The sequence below is a fragment of the Macaca nemestrina genome, chromosome 2 (genome assembly GCF_043159975.1).
Source record: "Macaca nemestrina isolate mMacNem1 chromosome 2, mMacNem.hap1, whole genome shotgun sequence".
Classification (NCBI taxonomy): domain Eukaryota; kingdom Metazoa; phylum Chordata; class Mammalia; order Primates; family Cercopithecidae; genus Macaca; species Macaca nemestrina.
The window spans coordinates 113,200,925-113,223,295 of NC_092126.1; the positions used below are offsets into that span (position 1 = coordinate 113,200,925).

Sequence of the window (22,371 nt, forward strand, 5' to 3'; positions counted from 1 at the left end):
ATCATGCCATTCTCCTGCCTCAGCCTCCTGAGTAGCTGGGACTACAGGTGCCCGCCACCGCACCCAGCTAATGTTTTGTATTTTTTTTTTTTTATTTTTATTTATTTATTTATTTATTTATTTTTTTGAGACAGAGTCTCGCTTTGTCACCCAGGCTGGAGTGCAGTGGCCGGATCTCAGCTCACTGCAAGCTCCGCCTCCCGGGTTTACGCCATTCTCCTGCCTCAGCCTCCCGAGTAGCTGGGACTATAGGCGCCCGCCACCTCGCCCAGGTAGTTTTTTGTATTTTTTAGTAGAGACGGGGTTTCACCGTGTTAGCCAGGATGGTCTCGATCTCCTGACCTCGTGATCCACCCGTCTCAGCCTCCCAAAGTGCTGGGATTACAGGTTTGAGCCACCGCGCCCGACTATTTTTTGTATTTTTAGTAGAGACAGGGTTTCACCGTGGTCTCGATCTCCTGCCCTTGTGATCCGCCTGCCTCGGCCTCCCAAAGTACTGGGATTACAAGTGTGAGCCACCGCGCCTGGCCTATTTTTTTTAACAGTCCTGAAGTGCACCAGGTTGAACCGATTATACTTTTTTTTTTTTTTTTTTTGGAGATAGAGTCTCACTCTTGTTGCCCGGGCTGGAGTGCAATGACACGATCTCGGCTCACTACAACCTCTGCCCCACCAAGGTTCAAGTGATTCTCCTGCCTCTGCCTCCCAAGTAGCTGGGATTGTATGTACACACCACCACACCCAGCTAATTTTTGTATTTTAGTAGGGATGGGGTTTTACTATGTGGCCAGACTGGTCTCGAACTCCTGACCTCAGGTGATCAGCCTGCCTTGGCCTCCCAAAGTGCTGGGATTACAGGCATGGGCCACCATGCCCGGCCTGGACTGGTTATACTTTTGAATTTAGTGGATAATTCAGCCTTCTGACCTCCTGCGTGCCAGAGTCTAGGACTAGGCACAGCCCTTTTTCTGGAGTCTAGGCAGCCACACTGTGAGCTCAGGGGAAAGGGTGGGATTTAGTGTCATCTGGCTGATTTCAAGGACTTGTGGACCCCTGGCAGCCTCTCACTCTCCCCAGGAAACCCCTGAACTTCCAGAACCTGCCAGAACATTTGGACCAGTTGCTACAGGTGGACAATGAAGAGGAGGAAAGCCAGGGTATGTGGCCGCCTCTGTAGTGGGGTTGGGAGCTGCAGAGCTGGGACCTAGGGGACCTGGAGACATCTGGTGAGCTCAGGACACCCTATGCATCCTTTCAAATGCTCTTCCCTGCCTGATCCCACCTCTCCCCTTTTCAGGACAGGTTGAAGGGCGGCTTGGCCCATCCACTGTGGTCCTGGACCACACAGGTGGCTTTGAGGGGCTTCTCCTGGTGGATGATGACCTGCTGGGGGTGAGTGAGAGTGAGGTTTGGAGACCCAGGTCCAGCCCCTTCTGACACAGCCCCAAGCTCCTCCTGATGTGGCCCTAGTCTCTCTACTCATCTTGATGGGGCTGCAGCCAAAACTTGCCCTGACATGACCCCAGACCATTGTGTTCTCAGTCCTCAAACTCTCCCACCAAAGCCCTGAAACAGTCTTGATGTGGCCTCAGCCCCCAGCCCTTCCCAGCACAGCCTTGAGTTCTTCTCTCATCCTGCCCTGGCCCAGGATCCCTCCTGATACAAGCGTACCCCCTCCCACCATCCTCAGGCACAGTGCAGTGTTGGCCACCACAGGCAAATACCACCAGGGCTGGCTCAGTTGGGGATGGGGTCTTTTTCCCCTGGGGAGATGCTCTGTGTGCCTGGGAGCAAGCCCACCACCCCTCTTCTTCACCTAGGTGATTGGACACAGCAACTTTGGCACCATCCGCTCTACCACATGCGTGTACAAAGGTGAGACCTTACCCTGCTGTGGCCTAGGTAGTTGGGAGAAAGTTTAAGGGCCCAGGCATGAGGCAAGAGGCAGTCTTTGTCCACCTCGTGGCCCTAACTCAGCTCTTTCCAGGGAAATGGGTCTACGAGGTCCTCATCTCCTCCCAGGGGCTCATGCAGATCGGCTGGTGCACCATCAGCTGCCGCTTCAACCAGGAGGTACAAGTTGGGGAGGGGACCCCTCCCTGGGCCCAGGGAGAGCTTCTCCTGCCGCAGGCCTCATCAGGTCTCTGGATCCCCTCAGAACTGCCCAGGACCCTAACCAACCTGGACTACCCTCTGGAGAAGAAACATGTCCAACCCCATCCCAGGCACCCTAGTTCAGAGAACACCCCTTACTCTTTCCCTCAGATCATCTGCTCCCTTCTCTAGAGCCATATGCGTCCAAGGCTGGTGATTGGTGGGCTCTAGCCCAGCCCCTGCCTGCCTCACCAGGGACCTCACAGGCATTTCCTCCCTAGGAGGGGGTTGGAGATACACACAACTCCTATGCCTATGATGGCAACCGCGTGCGCAAGTGGAACGTGACCACGACGAATTATGGCAAGGTGAGAGCCAAGCCCCTGTGGGTCATCCGCCCCATGACTGTCACTACAGCTTATTTGGAGCCACTGGGAAGCCATAAGGACTATAGGGCACCAGGGAAGGGTCAGGGACCCAGGTCCTTTGTCCTTGTGGCCAGTCTCCCCTGGGTGGTTCTGGAAACGCAGCTGGGGTTCAGAGCCAGCAGGCTGCTGGGCTTCTGTGCATCTGATGAGGCCTCCTCTCATGGCAGGCGTGGGCAGCGGGGGACATTGTGAGCTGCCTGATCGACCTGGATGATGGCACTCTGTCCTTCTGCCTGTGAGTTTCCTGTCTCTATGCCCAGGCCTGGTCCCTGGGGCCTCCCAAGACTGCCCCCAGTTTCCTGGGCCCTGTAAGGGGCCAGGCTGAGTTTGATAGCCTGAGGGTGGGCAGCCACATCCTTAGCACTGGCTCACAGACCCACCCTTCTCCCCAGGAATGGTGTATCACTGGGCACTGCCTTTGAGAACCTGTCCAGGGGCCTGGGCATGGCCTACTTCCCAGCCATCAGCCTGTCTTTCAAGGAGTCCGTGGCCTTCAACTTTGGCAGCCGTCCTCTGCGATATCATTTTGTGAAGATGGCTGTGGGCTGCTCAGAAGCTCTTGGGGGAGCTGGGATGAGGGACTCCCTACCCCAGGGATGCCATGGGCTGGTGGCAGGCCCTGGCTGCTGCAGAGTTAGTTGGGGGCCATGTAGGGTGTCGAAGACAACTTTCCTTGCAGTAGCCTGGTTGGTTGGGTGCCCTTGTCTCCATTGAACAGATGAGGAATGTGAAGCGTCCTCCCTAGGGAGAGTAAGTGGGCAAGTTGTGATGCAAACCAGCCCTGCCTTAGAGCCCAGGCCCCTGAGGGGGTGGGCAGTGGAGAGGGAGTGGGCAGTGGAGAGGGAGTGGGCATGTCTGAGCCACAGATAAGGCGTTGCTGGCTTAACTCTGGCACCTACCCAGTGGCGGGCTACCGGCCCCTGCAGGACCCACCGAGTGCTGACCTAGTGCGGGCACAGAGGTTGCTGGGCTGCTTCCGGGCAGTGCTGAGTGTGGAGCTGGATCCTGTGGTGAGCTGGGGTCTGGGCCTGGCCGGCTGGGGGACCTCCACAGCCTCCTGCCCCTCACACTTCTCCCTCCTCCCCCCTCCACACAGGAGGGACGGCTGTTGGACAAGGAGAGCTCCAAGTGGCGGTTGCGGGGCCAGCCCACCGTCCTCCTCACACTGGCCCACATCTTCCATCGCTTCGCACCGCTCCTGGTGAGCAGCATTGGGAGGGGAGGAGACACGCCATGCTAGACACGCCCATGGTAGATGTGCCTTCACTTGGGGCTGCGGTACTGAGGTGTCCGAGGTCCCGTAGCATTACCTGGTAGGGGCCCCATGTGACCAGGGCCCTCAGACCTCAAAGTCAGTCCTCCAGGGAAACGGGGACATTGCCAACCAAGGGCATCAGGGGATGTCCTGGAAGGAAGACTGAAGGATCATAACATCACAGGCCAAGGAAACTGCATGTGCCAAGCCTTAGAGGAGCCACGGGGCAATGGCCTTCTTGTCCCTCAGTCAGACCCTGGAAGGGCTCACCTATGTTTGGTGTTGCTCAAGTGGCTCAAGGCTCTGTGCCTGAGGCTTCTGCCTCGGCCATGTGCCAGGGCAGGGGTGCCTTGACCAGAGTGGAAGGCTGCCACCTCACCAGTGCCTGGCCTTGGTGCAGCGCAAGGTGTACCTGGTGGAGGCTGTGCTCATGAGCTTCCTGCTGGGCATCGTGGAGAAGGGCACACCCGCACAGGCACAGTCCGTGGTGCACCAGGTCCTGGACCTCTTGTGGCTCTTCATGGAGGTGAGGCTCCTGACCTCAGGCCTCAGGCCTGGCAGTCAATCTTCACTGGGGTCGGGAAAATACAGGGAGAATCTTGGAAAAGGCCCCAATCATGGCTGCCTTGGCATCTGTTCCCCCAGGACTATGAGGTACAAGATTGCCTCAAGCAGTTGATGATGTCCCTGCTTCGGCTGTACCGGTTCTCGCCCATCGTCCCAGACCTGGGCCTGCAGGTGGGAGCCCCTGCCCCTGCCCTGATTCCCCTGGGACTCGCCTGTCCACTCTGAACACCCCCTCTCCACAGATCCATTACCTGCGGCTCACTATCGCCATCCTGAGGCATGAGAAGTCCCGCAAGTTTCTGCTTAGCAATGTTCTGTATCCTTTCCTTGCTACCAGGCAGGCCAGACATGGGGTGCCCTCTGGATTCAGCAGAGGCCAGGAAGGAGAGTGTCCATCAGGCCAGGGGTCCCCTGGGAGGATCAGGAGGACCAGAGCTGCCCAACATGTGGCACTTTCTCTACAGAGCAAGGACGAGAGAGCAAAGGACTGAGCCTGGCCAGCCAGCCTAGCCAGGGGGTTCCAAATGACTGCAGACTCGGGCTATGTGGAGGTGTGGGAGGGGCCACAGGGCCTGCCCTCTTCAGCCACAGCCCAGCACTTTTGTTCATGTTCCACATTGGGGATTCCTGCAAGATCTTTAAGGAGGCAGCTCTTCCTGCTTCCCAAAATTGTTGAGAACTGCATGAGTGAGTGAGAGAGCATAGCTTTGAGCCCCTGACTGGGAAGCCTGAGCTCATAGCCGTTTTCTTGGTCTGGGTTCTTCCAGCCTCCAGGGGGCAGATACAAAGCTGGAAGACACAGAGGTCAGAGTTGGGGCCTGAGAAAAGGTCCCCAGGCCCTCTCTCCAGCTTATCCGACAGTCATGTGTTCCTGTGACAAGCCCTTATTGTGCACCTGCTTTGTACTGGACCTGGTGGGCTTAACCACCACAGCTTTTTGTCAGGGAGCATGCCCTGGGGGTCAGACACATAGCAGCAGCATGCCCCTGTGGTGGTGGGAGAGCTGCGGTAGGCACATCCAGGGATGGGCTCCCGGGGAGGACTCTTGAGGGTGTGCAGAGTGCCCTTGGGCAAGCAGAGCCTTGCCTTGACACCCGCCAGCTTCGATGTGCTCCGCTCCGTCGTCTTCTTTTACATCAAGAGCCCCCTGCGTGTGGAGGAGGCCGGCCTGCAGGAGCTCATTCCCACCACCTGGTGGCCCCACCGCTCCAGTAGGGAGGTGGGTGCACCCCAAATGAGATGAGCAGAGGTCATGGTGAGGGCTGGCCTGGGCACCTGGCCACCAGGCACCTAGCATGAGACCTTTTCACTGGCCCTGGTCCTTGGAGCCCTGGGGATGGGGTGTGGGTGTTCTGAGTGAAGGAGGCCTGGCTAGGTCCTGCGTGACCCTGCTGTATTCCACCTGCTACCCCTGCCTAGGGCAAAGAGAGCACAGAGATGAAGGAGGAGACCGCAGAGGAGCGGCTGCGGCGGCGAGCCTACGAACGGGGCTGCCAGCGGCTCAGGAAGCGCATCGAAGGTCGGCCTGCTTTGGGCACAGGGTAGGGTGGGAGGTGTGTGTATGCACATGAAGGCGCTTGGAGGTGCCCATGTCTAGGTGGGACTCGGGGAACCCTGGTGGTGGAGCCCTGGCCCAAACCTGCTTCCCATCCACCCATGAGCCTGAGGGCCATGTTCCTCACTTTACCTCCAGTGGTGGAAGAACTACAGGTCCAAATCCTGAAGCTGCTGCTGGACAATACAGATGACAATGGGGTGAGCGACTCCCAGAGCCCTGGGTGGGGCCCTGTGGGGAGGGATGCTGCACTGGGCCTTAAGACCCAGAGGGTGGGGACTGGCTTTGGTTCACATGGCAGGGGCTGGGGGAAGGTGCATCACTGAGCCAGCCCAGTCTGGGCCTGCATTCTCAGCTCAGCACAGCCTCACTTTTCCCTCCCTCAAAGGGCGAAGCTTCTAGGTACATCTTCCTGACCAAGTTTCGCAAGTTTCTGCAGGAGAACGCCAGTGGCCGGGGGGTAGGTGTCCTCCAGGCCAGCCCACTGTGGACCCCTGGTTGCACTACACAGGCCACGCCCTCAGCACCTGGTGCCTCTCCGACTGCCTTGTCCCTGCCTAGCCCCGAGCTTTTCTCTGCTGCTTTTCCCTCCCTGCTAAACCCTTGACCCTCGGGCAGGACCTTGGATGAGGAATGGGTGAAGCTCTGGGTTGGTACCAATGCATGTTTCATGCCTGGTGCCCACAGAACATGCCCGTGCTCTGCCCCCCTGAGTATATGGTCTGCTTCTTACACCGGCTGATCTCTGCCCTGCGCTACTATTGGGATGAATACAAGGCTTCCAATCCCCATGCTTCCTTCAGTGAGGGTGAGTGGCACTGGGGCCCCAGGTCAGTGAGGCTAGACAGAGCCAGGCGTAAGGTAGCCCCTAATGTTAGTGCTGAGCTGAGGGCCTGTGGGGAGCTGTCCCCAGCATCCTGCCTGGTTGAGTCCTACCCAGCCACAGGTGCCTTCTCCACTGGGGCAGCAAGAGCACTGCACCCCAGGCCTGCCGATCCTGTGTTAGCTCTGACTGTCCCATGGGCTCTTACCGCTATGGGCTCTTTTCTTTGGTCCTCGCCCCCCATTTCTCTGTGTGTCCTTTATAGGGCTGCCTTGGGTGGGTGCTGGGGGGCCCTGTGTTTGAGTCCCCAAGGGTCAGTGGGAGCCTTACCTGCCCTGGATTGGGGGATATCCCACAGGGCTGAGACTGGGCCTCTCTGCTTCTCCCGAGTGAACAGCTGCCATGAGTACCCCCATGACCCCAAGTTATGCAGCTGCTGGCTCTGACCTGAAATGGCAGGGGTGGGGAGGAGGTAGAGGAGGTCTGGGCTCTGATTCCTCTGTCTGTCTGGGTGGGTGGGTGGCCAAGCCCAGAATTCCCAGGCTGTGCTAGGCCAGATTGGAGGGGAGGGCTGTGGGGAGGGTCTTCCTGCTGGGCCCTGACCACTGGTCTGGCCTCCTCAACTCCTCGCAGAGGCCTACATCCCTCCCCAGGTCTTCTATAATGGCAAGGTGGACTACTTTGACCTGCAGCGTCTGGGGGGCCTCCTCTCGCACCTGCGGAAGACCCTCAAAGGTGTGTGCAGTCCTGTGGATTGAGAACAGGTCTGGGGCCAGGTTGGGGACTGTCCCTGAGCCTGCTTAGCTGTGGATGCTGAGCCATCCTATGGCCACCAGAGGGTGCCCGAGTCTCCACCCACTCAGGCTGGGAGACACTGATCCACCTGCCCCGCATCTGGGCAGCTTCTCTTTCCCTCCGGCACCCATGCCATAGGGGTCAGGCGTGCCTGGCAGGGGACCAGGGATCTTGGTGAGGTGTGGTTGGGGTGTGCAGGTGCTGCCGGAGCTGCCTTCAGGGATGAGCACAAGCTGCTCTGGTGCAGGGCTGAGGGCACAGCGAGAGCAAGGCCCTGAGCCAGGCATGAGAGTGTGTCTGTGCTGTCAGAACCTCTCTCTGGCGCCGCAGTGTGGACACCGGAGTGTAGGGGCTGAGAGACAGGGAGGTCAGGTGTCCACACACAGGAGATAAGGGCATGCCCCAGGGAGGTAGGAGAGGGCACAGGTGGAGGGGAGGAGTCAGGATGACCCCAGGCTTCCTGCCAGAGGTTGTGTGGATAGGGCTCCATCAGGGAGAGTGGCTGCAGGAGGTGGTGGAGATGAGAAATTCTGTGTTGGACACAGCACGTTTAGCGGGGAGCAAGGCCTGGGCTGGAGGCAGTGAAGGCAGGGTCGGTTGTTAGCATGGAAGTGGGGATGAACCTGGGATGAGGCTTGGCTCCCAGTGGGAGTGCCCAGAATGAAGCAGCCCTGGCATCTCCTTTTGTTTATTGAGTAGTCAGAGTAGAGGAGGCCCTGGAGAACAGGAGGTCCTGGGAAACAAAACCGGGGACTGGCAGGAAGGGCATGATGGGCTTACATCTATGTAGAATAAAGAAAGTCAATTTGGGCTGGGCGCTGTGACTCAGGCCTGTAATCCCAGCACTTTGGGAGGCCGAGGCGGGCGGACCACAAGGTCAGGAGATCGAGAACATCCTGGCTAACATGGTGAAACCCTGTCTCTAATTTAAAAAAAATACAAAAAATTAGCCAGGCGTGGTGGCAGGCGCCTGTAGTCCCAGCTACTCGGGAAGCTGAGGCAGGAGAATGGCATGAACCCGGGAGGCGGAGCTTGCAGTGAGCTGAGATGGCACCACTGCACCTCCAACCTGGGCGGCAGAGCGAGACTCCGTCTCAAAAAAAAGAAAAAAAAGAAAGTCAATTTGAAAATAAATGAAAAAGAAGAGTATGATGGGGAAGGCCTCCTGCTATTGAGTGGCGGCTAGACGGGGCCCTTGAGATTCAGAGTGAAGGCTGGGTGGAGCAGGCAGAGGGATAAGGGACAGATACGGTGCTAAACTGGGCTCTGCAAGGCCTCCTGCCCAGCGTGCTGGGCTCTCTCACCATCCTGGGCACTTCCACTGTGGCCTCTTGTACCACCACTGGCCTGAGAACCCTCCTGCTCTTCCTCCCAGATGACCTTGCTTCCAAAGCCAACATTGTGATCGACCCACTGGAGCTCCAGTCAACCACCATGGATGACCTAGACGAGGATGAGGAGCCAGCCCCAGCTATGGCCCAGGTGCCGCAATGGCTGCAGGTGGTGGGATTTGTGTTGGGCTTTACCTGTATCTTGTGGGCAGGAGTCTCATCCAGGGCCACCTCCCACTCCATGCAGGCAAGGGGTTTCTCACCAGGCTGGTCCCTCGCTGTGGGTGGAGGCATGGACCCTCCCTCATGATTCTCGAGCCCCGTGGGCCAAGGGAACCTTGAGCCAGCCCTGGTCCTGGCCTCCTTTCTTCACTGCAGCGCCCCATGCAGGCCCTGGCTGTTGGGGGGCCACTGCCCCTGCCCCGGCCCGGCTGGCTCAGTTCTCCAACTTTGGGCCGAGCCAACCGCTTCCTCAGCACAGCGGCTGTGAGCCTCATGACCCCACGGCGGCCTCTGAGCACCTCGGAGAAAGTGAAGGTCCGCACACTGAGCGTGGAACAGAGGACCCGTGAGGACAGTAGGTGCTGGGTGGGGTCAGGCAGGTCCCCAAAGGACCCTTCGACAGTGTACAATCCCCGCCCCAGGCAAAGCCAAAATACACCCCGTGCCCTCCCAGCCCTGTGGCCTGGCAGCATCCCAGGAGTGAAGGAATCACACTCTGAGGGCAGGAGATCAATGCCACAGAAATAGGTCCTGGTACCGCAGGCCTTGCCCTGTACCCCACCCCACCCCCATGCCCCCATGGGCTCCCTGTGGGTCCCTCCTTGGGCACAGGAATGGGAGAGACAATTTCCTTTCCTGCTGTGAGGAAGGCTCAGGAGAGCCGGGATGGCCCTACCCTTGACCCTGCCCTCCCTGACTCCCCAGTTGAAGGCAGCCACTGGAACGAGGGCTTGCTGCTGGGGCGGCCCCCCGAGGAGCCTGAGCAGCCCCTCACCGAGAACTCGCTGCTGGAAGTCCTAGATGGGGCAGTCATGATGTACAACCTCAGCGTACACCAGCAGCTGGGCAAGGTCGTGCACTCTTGGACCCCGCGTTGGGTGGGGGGTGGTGTGCGTGTTTGGTGGTGTGTGTGTATGCCTGTATGCACATGGGCCTGCAGGGCTGCCTATGCAAGACCGTGCATGGGAGCACATGCCTCAGTGAGGCTGATTTCTGCTCCTGCTGCCTCAGTCTGACCTGCTGACTGTTGTGGGAATGGGACCGCCCTGGGCCTCAGGTTGGGACCTTGGCAGGGCTGGGGTGGTCCACACTGGGTCTGAAGAAGCCTGGATGAAGTGCCTAAGGGGCCCTCTGGACACGTGGTCCCATGCTGTGTAGATGGTGGGTGTCTCCGATGATGTCAATGAATACGCTATGGCTCTGAGGGACACAGAGGACAAGCTCCGCCGGTGCCCCAAGCGGGTAAGGCCCACATAGTCTCGGTGGGGGGCAGCTTGCTTACTCGTATGAGTAACCACAGATGAAGTCTGGTTCTGGGGGCTGCCCTGGTAGTTCTCATCCCCACCCTAACCCTGGCCATAGCACGCCAGTGAGAGTGGGGCTGGCAGCAAGGCCTGGCACCTATCACCAGTGTGGCCTGTGCCTAGGTGCCCCCCACCCCCTGGGCCCAATAAGTGCTGAAGCACACCCAGTCTCCTCATAAATTATGCATTGACCCTGAGTGCTTCCTCGGCCACTTGCAGAGTCAGCAGGAAGCGGGGCCTGGCTCCGCTGCACCCTCCGGAGCCCTCTGCTGTAGCTGCCCTGGCCTAGGAAGGTGGGGCCCAGTGTGCCCAGGATGAGCTTCCTTGACAGCTCCCACCCACCCCCACCTGTCAGCAGATCCCTGGGCCTGGCAGCTGGGGGAGCAGTGGTTCTGATATCAGCTCCCTGGGTGCTCTGGCCAGGGGCTCACAGACCCCCAGCTGGGCCTTACTTCCATGTCATGAGGGGACCACCATGGCCCTGTTCTGAGGCTGGCTCAGGGTCACCAGAGGGTCAGTGGCAGAAGAAGATTTTGAAAAAGGGAGCCCAATCCCTTGCCCACTCCAGGCACTAGAGGGCCCTTCCTAGGCTGCCTGCAGGGTTAGGGTTAGGGTGGACGTGAGCATGGGACCATGTCTTGATTGTCCTCCTTTCCCCTTGGGTGGCAGAGGAAGGACATCCTTGCAGAGTTGACGAAGAGCCAGAAGGTTTTCTCAGAAAAGCTGGACCACCTGAGCCGTCGTCTTGCCTGGGTCCATGCCACTGTCTACTCCCAGGTAAGCCAGTATTGCAGCTGCCCCTCCCCGACCTCACTGTCTGGCCAGGTTGTGCCAGGGCCCTTGATGCCCCTGCCCTCGCGGGCCTCTGGCACACACATGTCCCTTCCCACTTCAGACTCCATCACCCCATGCCATGTTCCCTGTACTCCTCATGCCCTGTGGACTGAGGAAGCGCTGTTTCTGGACTTTCAGTACGCCTCATAGACCTGTCCTTCGAGGAACAAGCTTGCTCTGTCTGCCTCCCCTGCTCCCACCCCCTCCCAGTTTCTTGGCTCCCCTCCTTCTCTCCCAGTGCATCAGGGGCTCTGCAGTCTTTCCCGGAGCCACACCCCACCCTCTGTGTCTGCCTCTGTCTGACTCATTACCACCCAAGGCCACTGGCTTGTTCTCTACTCACTCGCTCATTCACTTGCTCATTCATTCAATAACATGCACCCAAAACCTGGTGTGTGCCAGGTGCCGTCCTGGACACTAGGGACACACACACATTAATAAATCAGAAAGACGAGCTTCTGCCCTCCCAAGGCACTCAGCCTGGTCAGATACATGGATGGACAGATGGATGGATGGGGCACTCCTGTTATGACTGAAGTTTTATCCCCAGGCCTCAGACCCTCTGGACTTGTTTCCTCTCCCTGTCTCTCCTGGCATCTCTTCCCCCACCAGTGAATGCCTTGAGGATCTCTTAAGGTGCCCAGTTCAGGGTATCTGCTGTCTTCTTGGCCGTATCCCTGCATGACTGGGTGATTGAGGCCTTTGGGGTCGCCATTTCTATCATCTCTGCTTGCTGTTTCTTCTCATGGCTCCTCCCCAAAACCCAAACCACCTCCACCTTTTTCCCACTCCTGACTCTCTTGCTACCCTGGATGACTGTGCTTACTGCCCCATGCCGAGAACTTCCTCTCCCTTCTGTCCTGAGATTTCCTGCCTGCCCACCTCCCTCAGAAGTTTGGCTGCCCTCTCCCACACTGTCTTCTCAAGACCCTCTCCCTCTCATCTCTCTGCCTTTTTTTAGTTGTGCTAAAATATGTGTGACATAACATTTACCATCTTAGCTTTTTTTTTTTTTTTTTTTGGAGACAGAGTCTCACCCTGTTGCCCAGGCTGGAGTGCAATGGCATGATCTTGGCTCACTGCAACCTCCATCTCCTGGGTTCAAGCACTTCTCCTGGATTATAGGCGTGCCACTGTGCCTAGCTAATTTTTGTATTTTTTAGTAGAGACAGGGTTTCGCTATGTTGGCATGGCTGGTCTCGAACTCCTGGCCTCGTGTGATCCTCCCACCTCGGCCTCCCAAAGTGCTGGGGTTACAGGCGTGCATCACCGTGCCCGGCCACCCATGATAGCCATTTTTAAGTGTTAAGTCTGTTCACATTGTCGTACAGCCAATCTCCAGACTCATTTCATCTTGCAAAACTGATACTCTGTGCCCGTTAAACAGAACCTCCTGTGCTCCCCTCCCCAGCCCTTGGCAACCACCATCCTACTTTCTGTCTCTGAATTTGACTATCCTAAGCACCTCATCTAGGGAGAATCATACACTATTCGTTTTTTTGTGTCTGGCTTTAGCATAATGTCCTCAAGCTTCATTTGTGTTATAGCATGTGTCAGAATTTCTTCGTTTTCCAGGCTGAATAATATTCCACTGTATGGACACCACATTTCGTGTATCCAGTCCTTTGTTGATGGACGCTTGAGTTGCTTCTACTTTGGGCTACTGTGAATAATGCTGTAATGAACATGGGTGTGCAAGGATCTCTTTAAGACCCTAATTTCAATTCTTTTGGTTATATACCCAGAAGTGGAATTGCTATATCATATGGTAATTCTGTTTTTTATTTTATTTTATTTTATTTTTGAGATGGAGTCTCACTCTGTTGCCCAGGCTGGAGTGCAATGGCGCGACTCAGCTCACATCCTGGGTTCAGGTGTTCTCCTGCCTCAGCCTCCCATGTAGCTGGGACTACAGGCGCGCACCACAATGCTCGGCTAATTATTTATTTATTTATTTATTTTTTTTGAGGTGGAGTTTTGCTCTTGTTGCCCAGGCTGGAGTGCAATGGCGCGATCTCGGCTCATGGCAGCCTCTCCCTCCCAGGTTCAAGTGATTCTCCTGCCTCAGCCTCTTGAGTAGCTGGGATTACAGGCATGCGCCACCATGCCTGGCTAATTTTGTATTTTTTTTAGTAGAGATGGGGTTTCTTCATGTTGATCAGGCTGGTCTTGAACTCCCGACCTCAGGTGATTTGACAGCCTCGGCCTCCCAAAGTGCTGGGGTTACAGGCATGAGCCACTGCGCCTGGCAATTTTTGTATTTTTTGTAGAGATGGGGTTTCACTATGTTGGTCAGGATGACCTTGAACTCCTGACCTCAGGTGATCCGCCTGCCTCAGCCTCCCAAAGTGCTGGGATTACAAGCATGAGCCACTGTGCCTAGCCAATTCTGCTTTTTAATTTTTTGGAAACTACCATATTGTTTCTACAGTGGCTGGGCCTGTTACATTCTCACCAGTAGTGCACGAGGGTTCCAATTTTTCCATACATATCCTTACTAACACTTGTTATTTTCTGCCCTGCTTTTTTCTTGGTAGAGACAGGGTCTCACTATGTTGCCCAGTTGTCAAACTCCTGGGTTCAAGGAATCCTCCTGCATCGGCCTCCCAAAGTGCTGGGATTATAGGCATGAGCCACCACACCTGGCAGTTTCTACTTTTTTAATAGTAAATCCTAATGGGTAGGATATGGTACCTCATTGTGGTTCGGCATTTTCCTAATGATTAGTGATATTATAGCAAATAGTACCTTTATATGCACTTATTGGCCATTTGCATATCTTTTTGTTTGTTTGTTTGTTTTGTTTGAGAGTCTCGCTCTGTGGCCCAGGCTGGAGTGCAGTGGCAAGATTTTGGCTCACTGCAACCTCTGCCTCCCAGGTAGCTGGGACTATAGGCATGCGCCACCACACCCAGCTAATTTTTGTATTTTTAGTAGATACGGGGTTTCACCTTGTTGGTCAGGCTGGTCTCAAACTCCTGACCGCAGGTGATCCGCCTGCCTCGGCCTCCCAAAGTGCTGGAATTGCAGGTATGAGCCACCATGCCCAGCCTGCTGTAAGTTTTGAAATCAGGAAGTGAGACCTCCAACTTTGTTGTTTTTCTTTTTTCTTTTTTTTTTAACTTTGTTGTTTTTCAAGATTGTTTTGGCCATTTGAGGTCCTTTGAAATTCCATATTAATTTTTAGAGGAGTATTTCTGTTTCTGCAGAAAATACCACTGGGCTTTTGATAGAGATTGCATGAATACATAGATTCCTTTGAGTGGTATTGACATCTTAACAATATTAACAGTTCATGAACACAGGATGGCTTTCCATTTATTTAGATCTTTAATTTCTTTTTTTTTTTTTTTTTTTTTTTTTTTTTTGAGACGGAGTCTCGCTCTGTCGCCCAGCCCAGGCTGGAGTGCAGTGGTGCGATCTCGGCTCACTGCAAGCTCTGCCTCCCGGGTTCACGCCATTCTCCTGCCTCAGCCTCCCGAGTAGCTGGGACTACAGGCGCCCACAACCGCGCCCGGCTAATTTTTTGTAATTTTTAGTAGAGACGGGGTTTCACCGTGGTCTCGATCTCCTGACCTTGTGATCCGCCCGCCTCGGCCTCCCAAAGTGCTGGGATTACAGGCGTGAGCCACCGCACCCGGCCAGATCTTTAATTTCTTTTAGCAGCATTTTGTAGTTTTCAAGATAGCTTCAAGTCTTTTGCTTCCTTGGTTAAGTTTATTCCAGTGTATTTTATTCTTTTTTTGATGCTATTGTAAATGGGATTGTTTTCTTGATTACTTTGCAGGTTTTCACCTGTGTCTTTCTAATCCCATGATGCCTATAGTCCCAGCTACCTGGGAGGCAGAGGTTGCAGTGAGCCAAAATCTTGCCACTGCACTCCAGCATAGTGATTTTGCATAGTGATTTTGTATCCTACAATTTTTTTTTTTTTTTTTAGACAGAGTCTCTGTCATCTGGGCTGGAGTGCAGTGGCACAATGGCACAATCTCAGCTCACTGCAGCCTCTGCCTCCTGGGTTCAAGCAAGTCTCCTGCCTCAGCTTCCTGAGTAGCTGGGATTACAGATGCCCGCCACTGCCCACGGCTAATTTTTGTATTTTTAGTAGAGATGGGGTTTTACCATGTTGGCCAGGCTGATCTTGAACTCCTGACCTCAGGTGATCTGCCTGCCTCGGCCTCCCAAAGTGCTAGGATTACAGGCTTGAGCCACTGCACCTGACCGTATCCTATAATTTTGCTGAATTTATTTATTAATCCTAGTTGGGGTTTTTTTTGTGTGTGTGTATCTTTAGGATTTTCTACTTATAAAATCATGTCTGTGAACAGAGATAATTTTACTTTATCCTTTCCAGTGTGGTTTCCTTTCTTTTTCATGCTTAGTTGCTGTGGCTGGGATTTCCAGGAGTATGCTAAGCAGAAGTAGAGAAAGTGGCACACTTGTCTTGTTCTTGGTCTGAGGGAGGGAGAGATTACAGTCTGTTGCCATTGAGTGTGATGTTAGATGGAGGCTTTTCATATGGTCTTTATTATGTTGAACTGCCTTCATTCTCCACATCTTCAGCACTAACTCACCTGTGTCTTTCTAATCCCATTTTTTTTTTTTTTTTTTTTTTTTTTTTTTTTTTTTTTTGAGACGGAGTCTGGCTCTGTCGCCCGGGCTGGAGTGCAGTGGCCGGATCTCAGCTCACTGCAAGCTCCGCCCCCCGGGTTTACGCCATTCTCCTGCCTCAGCCTCCCGAGTAGCTGGGACTACAGGCGCCCGCCGCCTCGCCCGGCTAGTTTTTTGTATTTTTTAGTAGAGACGGGGTTTCACCGTGTTAACCAGGATGGTCTCGATCTCCTGACCTAGTGATCCGCCCGTCTCGGCCTCCCAAAGTGCTGGGATTACAGGCTTGAGCCACCGCGCCCGGCCTCTAATCCCATTATTAATGGAAAGATTCACTCTTGTAGAACAGCTCTTTGGGAGGCTGAAGCGTGAGGATCGCTTGAAGCCAGGAGTTCATGAGCAGCCTGGACAACCCATCTTTACAAAAAAAAAAAAAAAAAAAAATCAATTAGCGGGGCATGGCGATGCATACCTGTAGTCTCAGCTACTCTGAGGTCAGGAGTTCAAGACCAGCCTGGCCAACATGGCAAAACCCCATCTCTACTAAAAATACAAAAATTAGCCGGGCATGGTATCACATACCTGTAGTCCCAGCTACTCTAGAGGCTGAGGCAGGAGGATCACATGAGCTCAGGAGTTCCAGGTTGCAGTGAACTGTGATTGTGCCACTGCACTCCAGCCTTGACTCTACATGTGCTCAAAAGTTATGCTGTCTCCTTCTTTCTCTGTCTTAGCTGCTTCATCTTCTCCTTCATCTCCCTCTAGCATGGGCTCTTCCCCACCTCTGAAACAGTCTCACCAGGGTCTCTGTCTGCCCCCATCTCAATCCAGCTGGCACATTTCCATCTCCCTTGCATTGATGCCTTAGCTCTCATGGGGCCATTGCCATTCCCTTGCCAGACTCAATCTTCCCTGGCCTTCTGTAGCAGCAGGATCATCGTTGCCTAGGTTTGCACCCAGGCCCGCCCCTTAAACTCTTGCTTACATCTTCTCCTAAGCTCCTTGGGTTTTAGGGCACATCAGAGAGCTGGTGTGAAGCCCAGGTGCTCTGACCGCACTCCAAGACACACACGTGCTGTGGGTCTGGGCTGGGACCTGAGGCCGCATTCTTGCCTGGGCTCCCTGACATGGACTCTGTGGAAACCAATTGTGGGGAGCAGGGCCCTCAGCAGGTTTTGTCTGTTTCCTGTGACCTCTGTTCCACCAGTCACACTGCCCCCTGCCTTCCCACCACCTTCTCCTTTGCACTCCAGATCAAATTTCTGCCTGCCTGCTTACCATCGCCAGCTCTCTTGGGCCCTCCATGCATCTTATACTCCACTTTTCAACACAGACTTCTGGTCACAGCACTCTCTTGCCTAAAACTTGCTTACGGGCTGAGGCAGGTGAATCACCTGAGGTCAGGAGTTCAAGATCAGCCTGGCCTACGTGGCAAAACCCTATCTCTACTAAAAATGCAAAAATTAGCTGGGCGTGGTATCACATACCTGTAGTCCCAGCTACTTGGGAGGCTGAGGCAAGACAATCCCTTGAACTTGGGAGGCGGAGGTTCCAGTGAGCCGAGATGGCGTCACTACACTCCAGCCTGGGCGACTCAATCTCAAAAAAAAAAAAAAGAACTTGCTTACAAATATGCTGACCAGAGTTCTGGCTGGGTTGCAGTAATACGCCCTCCAGACTGAGTGCGTCCCTCTTGCCTGCTGAGGACTCGATTGCCCTGCTTAAGCCACTGCTCGTGCTTCCTGAAATCCAGGTCTCAGTTGTGCTGTCATAGGCCTGGGGAGGCCTTTCCTGATCCCCAGGCCAGGACATGAGCCCAAGACCCCACTGGTGCACAACCCAGCAGCACCCCATGTGCCTCCTGCAGGAGAAGATGCTGGACATCTACTGGCTGCTGCGCGTCTGCCTGCAGACCATTGAGCACGGTGATCGCACAGGGTCTCTCTTTGCCTTCATGCCCGAGTTCTACCTGAGCGTGGCCATCAACAGCTACAGTGCTCTCAAGAATTACTTCGGTCCCGTGCACAGCATGGAGGAGCTCCCAGGTGATGGAACCATTCAGGCTGGGGCAGAAGCAGAAAAGGGGTCTCTAGTGTGAGCCCTAGGAGCCCTGGTCTGAGACCTCTGTGGCCCAGCAACACACATCCATGGGGGGCAGGGAGGGGAGGAGCTTCCTCTGTGGTTCACCCTGCAGCAAACAAATGTTTGCACCCTGCCCTGGGACCTGCAGCCACAGATCCAACAGCTCCCTGGCAAAGGAAAACAGACAAGATGGAACACAGTGGGTGGAGACCCCTTGGCTTTCACTTCCTTCCTAGTGCTATGAGCAACTGCTGTGGTGCAGCAGCCAGCTGGCCCTGCACCCTGACTCCCTGGCACTGGTCACAAAGCGTGGCAGTTGGTCAGGGGCAGAATGGTTTGTCTTGGTAAATCACAGCAGGGGGTGGACCCTGCTAGGGTCCACATCCGAACCTGGGCTTCTCGCAGCCCACTGATTCCAGGCTAAGCTGTACTGTGTATGTCTGGATCAGGCAGTGAGCTGTCATAGCCCCTAGCCCACCCCCTACCTAGCCCCAGGCCTTGGTGTAGGCTTTGTCTTCAAAGACAGAGCTGTAGGCCGGGCGTGGTGGCTCAAGCCTGTAATCCCAGCACTTTGGGAGGCCGAGACGGGCGGATCACGAGGTCAGGAGATCGAGACCATCCTGGCTAACCCGGTGAAACCCCGTCTCTACTAAAAAATACAAAAAAAAACTAGCCGGGCGAGGTGGCAGGCGCCTGTAGTCCCAGCTACTCGGGAGGCTGAGGCAGGAGAATGGCGTAAACCCAGGAGGCGGAGCTTGCAGTGAGCTGAGATCCGGCCACTGCACTCCAGCCCGGGCGACAGAGCGAGACTCCCGTCTCAAAAAAAAATAAAAAATAAAAAATAAATAAAAAACAAAAATAAAAAACAAAGACAGAGCTGTGGGTGCCCAAGGAGCTTTGACTGCTCATCAGGTGTGTGTGCTGAGATGGGTTTGAGCCCAGGTCAGGGCTCCTGCCAGGGCCTGTCATCCCCTCACAGTGAGCCTATGCCTTAGCCCCTCCACAGCCACCAATGAATGCCTTGCCTGATGTCCCCAGATGCCAGCCTGGGTCCAGGCTGGCCTTGGGAGCCAGCTCTAGAGCCTGCTACCCAAGCCCACCCAACCTGCTGACATGCCTGCCTCTGGAGCCCCCACTCCTAGCCAACACGTCTCAATTCCTACCCTTGCAGGCTATGAAGAGACTCTGACCCGCCTGGCTGCCATTCTCGCCAAACACTTTGCTGACACACGCATCGTGGGCACTGGTGAGGGGCCCTACAGAGGGTACAGGGGGAAGGGGATGGGATGGCACCTCTGGTTGGCTTTCTTCTATGAAAAATGTGGCCAGGTGGGCATGAGACATGGGTTCAGGGCTCATGCCAAGCCCCTACTGAGGCACGGCGTCTCCCCACAGACATCCGAGACTCGCTGATGCAGGCCCTGGCCAGCTACGTGTGCTACCCACACTCCCTGCGGGCTGTGGAGCGAATCCCTGAGGAGCAGTGAGTGGGGCCTGGGAGGCACACACCCTGGCCACGAGCACCGTGCCCAGCCTCACCCCATGTCTCTCCCCTCCTTGCCCTCACAGGCGTATCGCCATGGTGAGGAACCTCCTGGCACCCTATGAGCAGCGGCCCTGGGCCCAGACCAACTGGATCCTGGTGCGGCTCTGGAGGGTAAGCCTGACTCAAGGGGAGGTGGCTGAGACTGGCTGAAGGGAGAGGGTGCCCTGTCCCATTGACCTGAGCACCGACCCCCACTTCCACAGGGCTGTGGCTTCGGGTACCGCTATACACGGCTGCCACATCTGCTGAAAACCAAACTTGAGGATGCCAATTTGCCCAGCCTCCAGAGTGAGTATCTGGGTTGGTGGAGTCCTGAGCAAGGCAGGCGGGGGTGTTTACCCCCTACCCATGGGTTCTTTCAGACTCTCCAGTTCTTCCAGCCCCTCTCTGGTTCCCCCATTGGGTCCCAGACTCCCTACTTGTCCCCTGGGGTTTCCACTTTCCTTGCTTTCTTCCAGCCCAAGGATGCTCGGGCTGGGACTCCCCCTCCCCCACCTTGCCCACAGTCCTACATGTGCCCTTTGGGCCTGGACGCTCTACATGGGTCATGGTGAGAGGTGGCACCATCTTCCTGGCCTGCCGCAGCTCATGCAGACTGAATACTCTGTCCCTTGCCCTCAAAGCTAGCTCCCTGACCTCCAGCCTTGTCCCAGCACCATGTCCTTCTGCTTCTTTTTTGCTCTCTGCTGGTGCCAGACCCTGGCCTTGGCTTCGGCCTTGGACACCTGAGTCCAGTGGGAGCACAGATTGGAGGTTGGCCAGGTGCCCAGAGGGTATTCACGGGGGTCCCTGGAGGAAGGGACATTTAGTTGGGAGCAGAGGGCAAGTATCATGAGCCCGAGGATTTTACCCTAGGCCTGGCCCTTGCAGAGTGCCTACCACACACTGTCTTCACCCTTCGTGGTGACTCTTCTTGGCTCATGTAGTCTGTTTCTGCCCTTGTGGGCAGTGTTTTGATCTGAAGGGTGTCCCCAGAGAGGCTGAGTGTCTTGTGCTAAGTCACACAGCAAGTCCTTGCCAGTTGCTGTGGTCCTGCCTCCAGGGTGGAACTGAGCTGCAAGTGGAGAGCAGCAGTGGGGCCAGGCCCGTCCTGCTGCTGCGGGAACTATTGATTTGCATCAAGCCGGTGGGGAGGTGCGCCGGGCCAGTTGCAGCTGAGGGCTCTGGTTACTGCTGCCTGCCAGCCCAGACTTGGCGCCCACCACCTTGGCCATATGCCAAGGCCAGGCCAAGGGCAGCAGAGGACAGTAGAGGACAGCAGGTTTGCAGCAGGGCTCAGAGTAGGCTCTTGGAGGAGCTGGCCTTGGTGCTGGTGGGGAAGCGTCTAAGCCACCCTGTCTAGGTCTGACCCTATCTGAAGGGTATGTGACCCAGAACTTGCTGAGGGTCAGGCTCTGGCTGTGTGGCTGCTCCAGGCCTGGGGTGGATGGTGTGGTGTCAGAGCTGGAAACAACTGCAGCCTGGAGTTTGCCTACTAGAAGGAGGGGACAGATTCTGTCCTAACTACAAGGCAGCTGTCCCCTGTCCCCTGCTTTCATGACCTGAGCATTCCTAGGGAGCTGTCTTTCTGTCCTTATACCAAAGTCTCAATGGGCGAGGACAGAGGCAAACAGGCAGAGGCCACTGCAGTGGAGTCCCTGATGATGCTACCTCCTGTCCCCCTGCAGAGCCCTGCCCCTCCACCCTGCTGCAGCAGCACATGGCGGACCTCCTGCAGCAGGGTCCTGATGTGGCGCCCAGCTTCCTCAACAGTGTCCTCAATCAGCTCAACTGGGCCTTCTCTGAATTCATTGGCATGATCCAGGAGGTGGGCTGTGGTGCAGCCTCGTGGGTTAGGGTGGTGCAGGGGATGAGGCCTGGTCCCGGGCTAGAGCCAGGTGCTGACCGCTGCATGTCCACATGTTGGTGGATCAGATCCAGCAGGCTGCTGAGCGCCTGGAGCGGAACTTTGTGGACAGCCGGCAGCTCAAGGTATGTGCCACCTGCTTTGACCTCTCAGTCAGCCTGCTGCGTGTCTTGGAGATGACTATCACACTGGTGCCTGAGATATTCCTTGACTGGACCCGGCCTACCTCCGAGATGCTGCTGCGGCGTCTTGCACAGGTGTGGCCATCTGGGCAGCAAGGGTTCTCGGAATGCCCCTTTCATCAGTGGTGGCGCTCCCCATCCACCAATGGACTCCTGCTCCCCTCACAGCTGCTAAACCAGGTGCTGAACCGAGTGACAGCTGAGAGGAACCTGTTTGATCGTGTGGTCACCCTACGGCTGCCTGGTGAGGACCTAGATGCCCTGCACCCCAACACACTACAGGCCTTGGTTCCTCTGCTAGGAACAGTGATGCCCAATTCCACATTCTGCCCCCGGACAGCCAGGCTTGGCGCTCTGCAGCCTTGGCTCACCCTTCTGTAGGGAGGGCAGTGGGCAGGGTGGACCGTGTCAGGCCCGGAGTCCTTGCAGCAGGAGTGTGTGGGTGGCTCATGTCCTTCTTCCCCTTCCCCTCAGGCTTAGAGAGCGTGGACCACTACCCCATTCTGGTGGCAGTGACGGGCATCCTGGTGCAGCTCCTGGTGCGTGGCCCAGCCTCAGAGTGAGTGTTTGGGACCGTGGGCCCCTGTGGGAGCTGGGTGTGTCTGGTGAGAAGGGGCTGGACAGGGCCTCCTGGTACCTCAGTTTCCTCATCTGGAAAATGGACCTCAGTATCAGGTTTTGAGGCAGAGGGAAGGTAGTGAGGTGTGAACGGCCTAAATAGGGGTCAGAGGGAGCTTCTCTAAGTAGGAGAATCTGGGACCCCAGCAGGACAGGTGGCCCTGGCCCACAGAGCCACTGGTTTGTGGCCATGCCTCAGGCCGGGCATGGGAGGCAGGACTCCGGAAGGTGTGTCATCCTGTGGTGGACAGGGCCAGGCCTCCGGGAGAGCTGAACACACA

The 22,371-nt window shown here is 55.9% G+C and overlaps 1 protein-coding gene across 5 annotated transcripts in view; it reads left to right on the plus strand.

The window, feature by feature from the left end:
* The window catches only part of LOC105480449 (ring finger protein 123), a 41,308-nt gene that overhangs the window by 14,237 nt on the left and 4,700 nt on the right, over positions 1 to 22,371 (plus strand). For 3 of the 5 annotated variants that reach the window (XM_011739349.3, XM_011739348.3, XM_011739353.2), the window contains 32 exons: positions 1,078 to 1,157; positions 1,298 to 1,392; positions 1,821 to 1,875; positions 1,988 to 2,073; positions 2,376 to 2,462; positions 2,690 to 2,757; positions 2,915 to 3,040; positions 3,418 to 3,532; positions 3,619 to 3,723; positions 4,178 to 4,303; positions 4,423 to 4,515; positions 4,587 to 4,660; positions 5,446 to 5,563; positions 5,764 to 5,863; positions 6,038 to 6,099; positions 6,288 to 6,359; positions 6,587 to 6,707; positions 7,356 to 7,457; positions 8,893 to 8,999; positions 9,227 to 9,425; positions 9,776 to 9,921; positions 10,229 to 10,312; positions 11,044 to 11,151; positions 17,684 to 17,861; positions 19,070 to 19,144; positions 19,294 to 19,381; positions 19,468 to 19,555; positions 19,648 to 19,732; positions 21,112 to 21,251; positions 21,359 to 21,547; positions 21,641 to 21,716; positions 21,947 to 22,031. In XM_011739349.3, the coding sequence (XP_011737651.1) occupies positions 1,078 to 1,157; positions 1,298 to 1,392; positions 1,821 to 1,875; positions 1,988 to 2,073; positions 2,376 to 2,462; positions 2,690 to 2,757; positions 2,915 to 3,040; positions 3,418 to 3,532; positions 3,619 to 3,723; positions 4,178 to 4,303; positions 4,423 to 4,515; positions 4,587 to 4,660; positions 5,446 to 5,563; positions 5,764 to 5,863; positions 6,038 to 6,099; positions 6,288 to 6,359; positions 6,587 to 6,707; positions 7,356 to 7,457; positions 8,893 to 8,999; positions 9,227 to 9,425; positions 9,776 to 9,921; positions 10,229 to 10,312; positions 11,044 to 11,151; positions 17,684 to 17,861; positions 19,070 to 19,144; positions 19,294 to 19,381; positions 19,468 to 19,555; positions 19,648 to 19,732; positions 21,112 to 21,251; positions 21,359 to 21,547; positions 21,641 to 21,716; positions 21,947 to 22,031 (3,333 nt within the window). Of the gene's footprint in view, positions 1 to 1,077; positions 1,158 to 1,297; positions 1,393 to 1,820; positions 1,876 to 1,977; positions 2,074 to 2,375; positions 2,463 to 2,689; positions 2,758 to 2,914; positions 3,041 to 3,417; positions 3,533 to 3,618; positions 3,724 to 4,177; positions 4,304 to 4,422; positions 4,516 to 4,586; positions 4,661 to 5,445; positions 5,564 to 5,763; positions 5,864 to 6,037; positions 6,100 to 6,287; positions 6,360 to 6,586; positions 6,708 to 7,355; positions 7,458 to 8,892; positions 9,000 to 9,226; positions 9,426 to 9,775; positions 9,922 to 10,228; positions 10,313 to 11,043; positions 11,152 to 17,683; positions 17,862 to 19,069; positions 19,145 to 19,293; positions 19,382 to 19,467; positions 19,556 to 19,647; positions 19,733 to 21,111; positions 21,252 to 21,358; positions 21,548 to 21,640; positions 21,717 to 21,946; positions 22,032 to 22,371 lie in introns of those variants that run through there. The other 2 variants (XM_024792538.2, XM_011739351.2) reach the window with 2 other exon arrangements.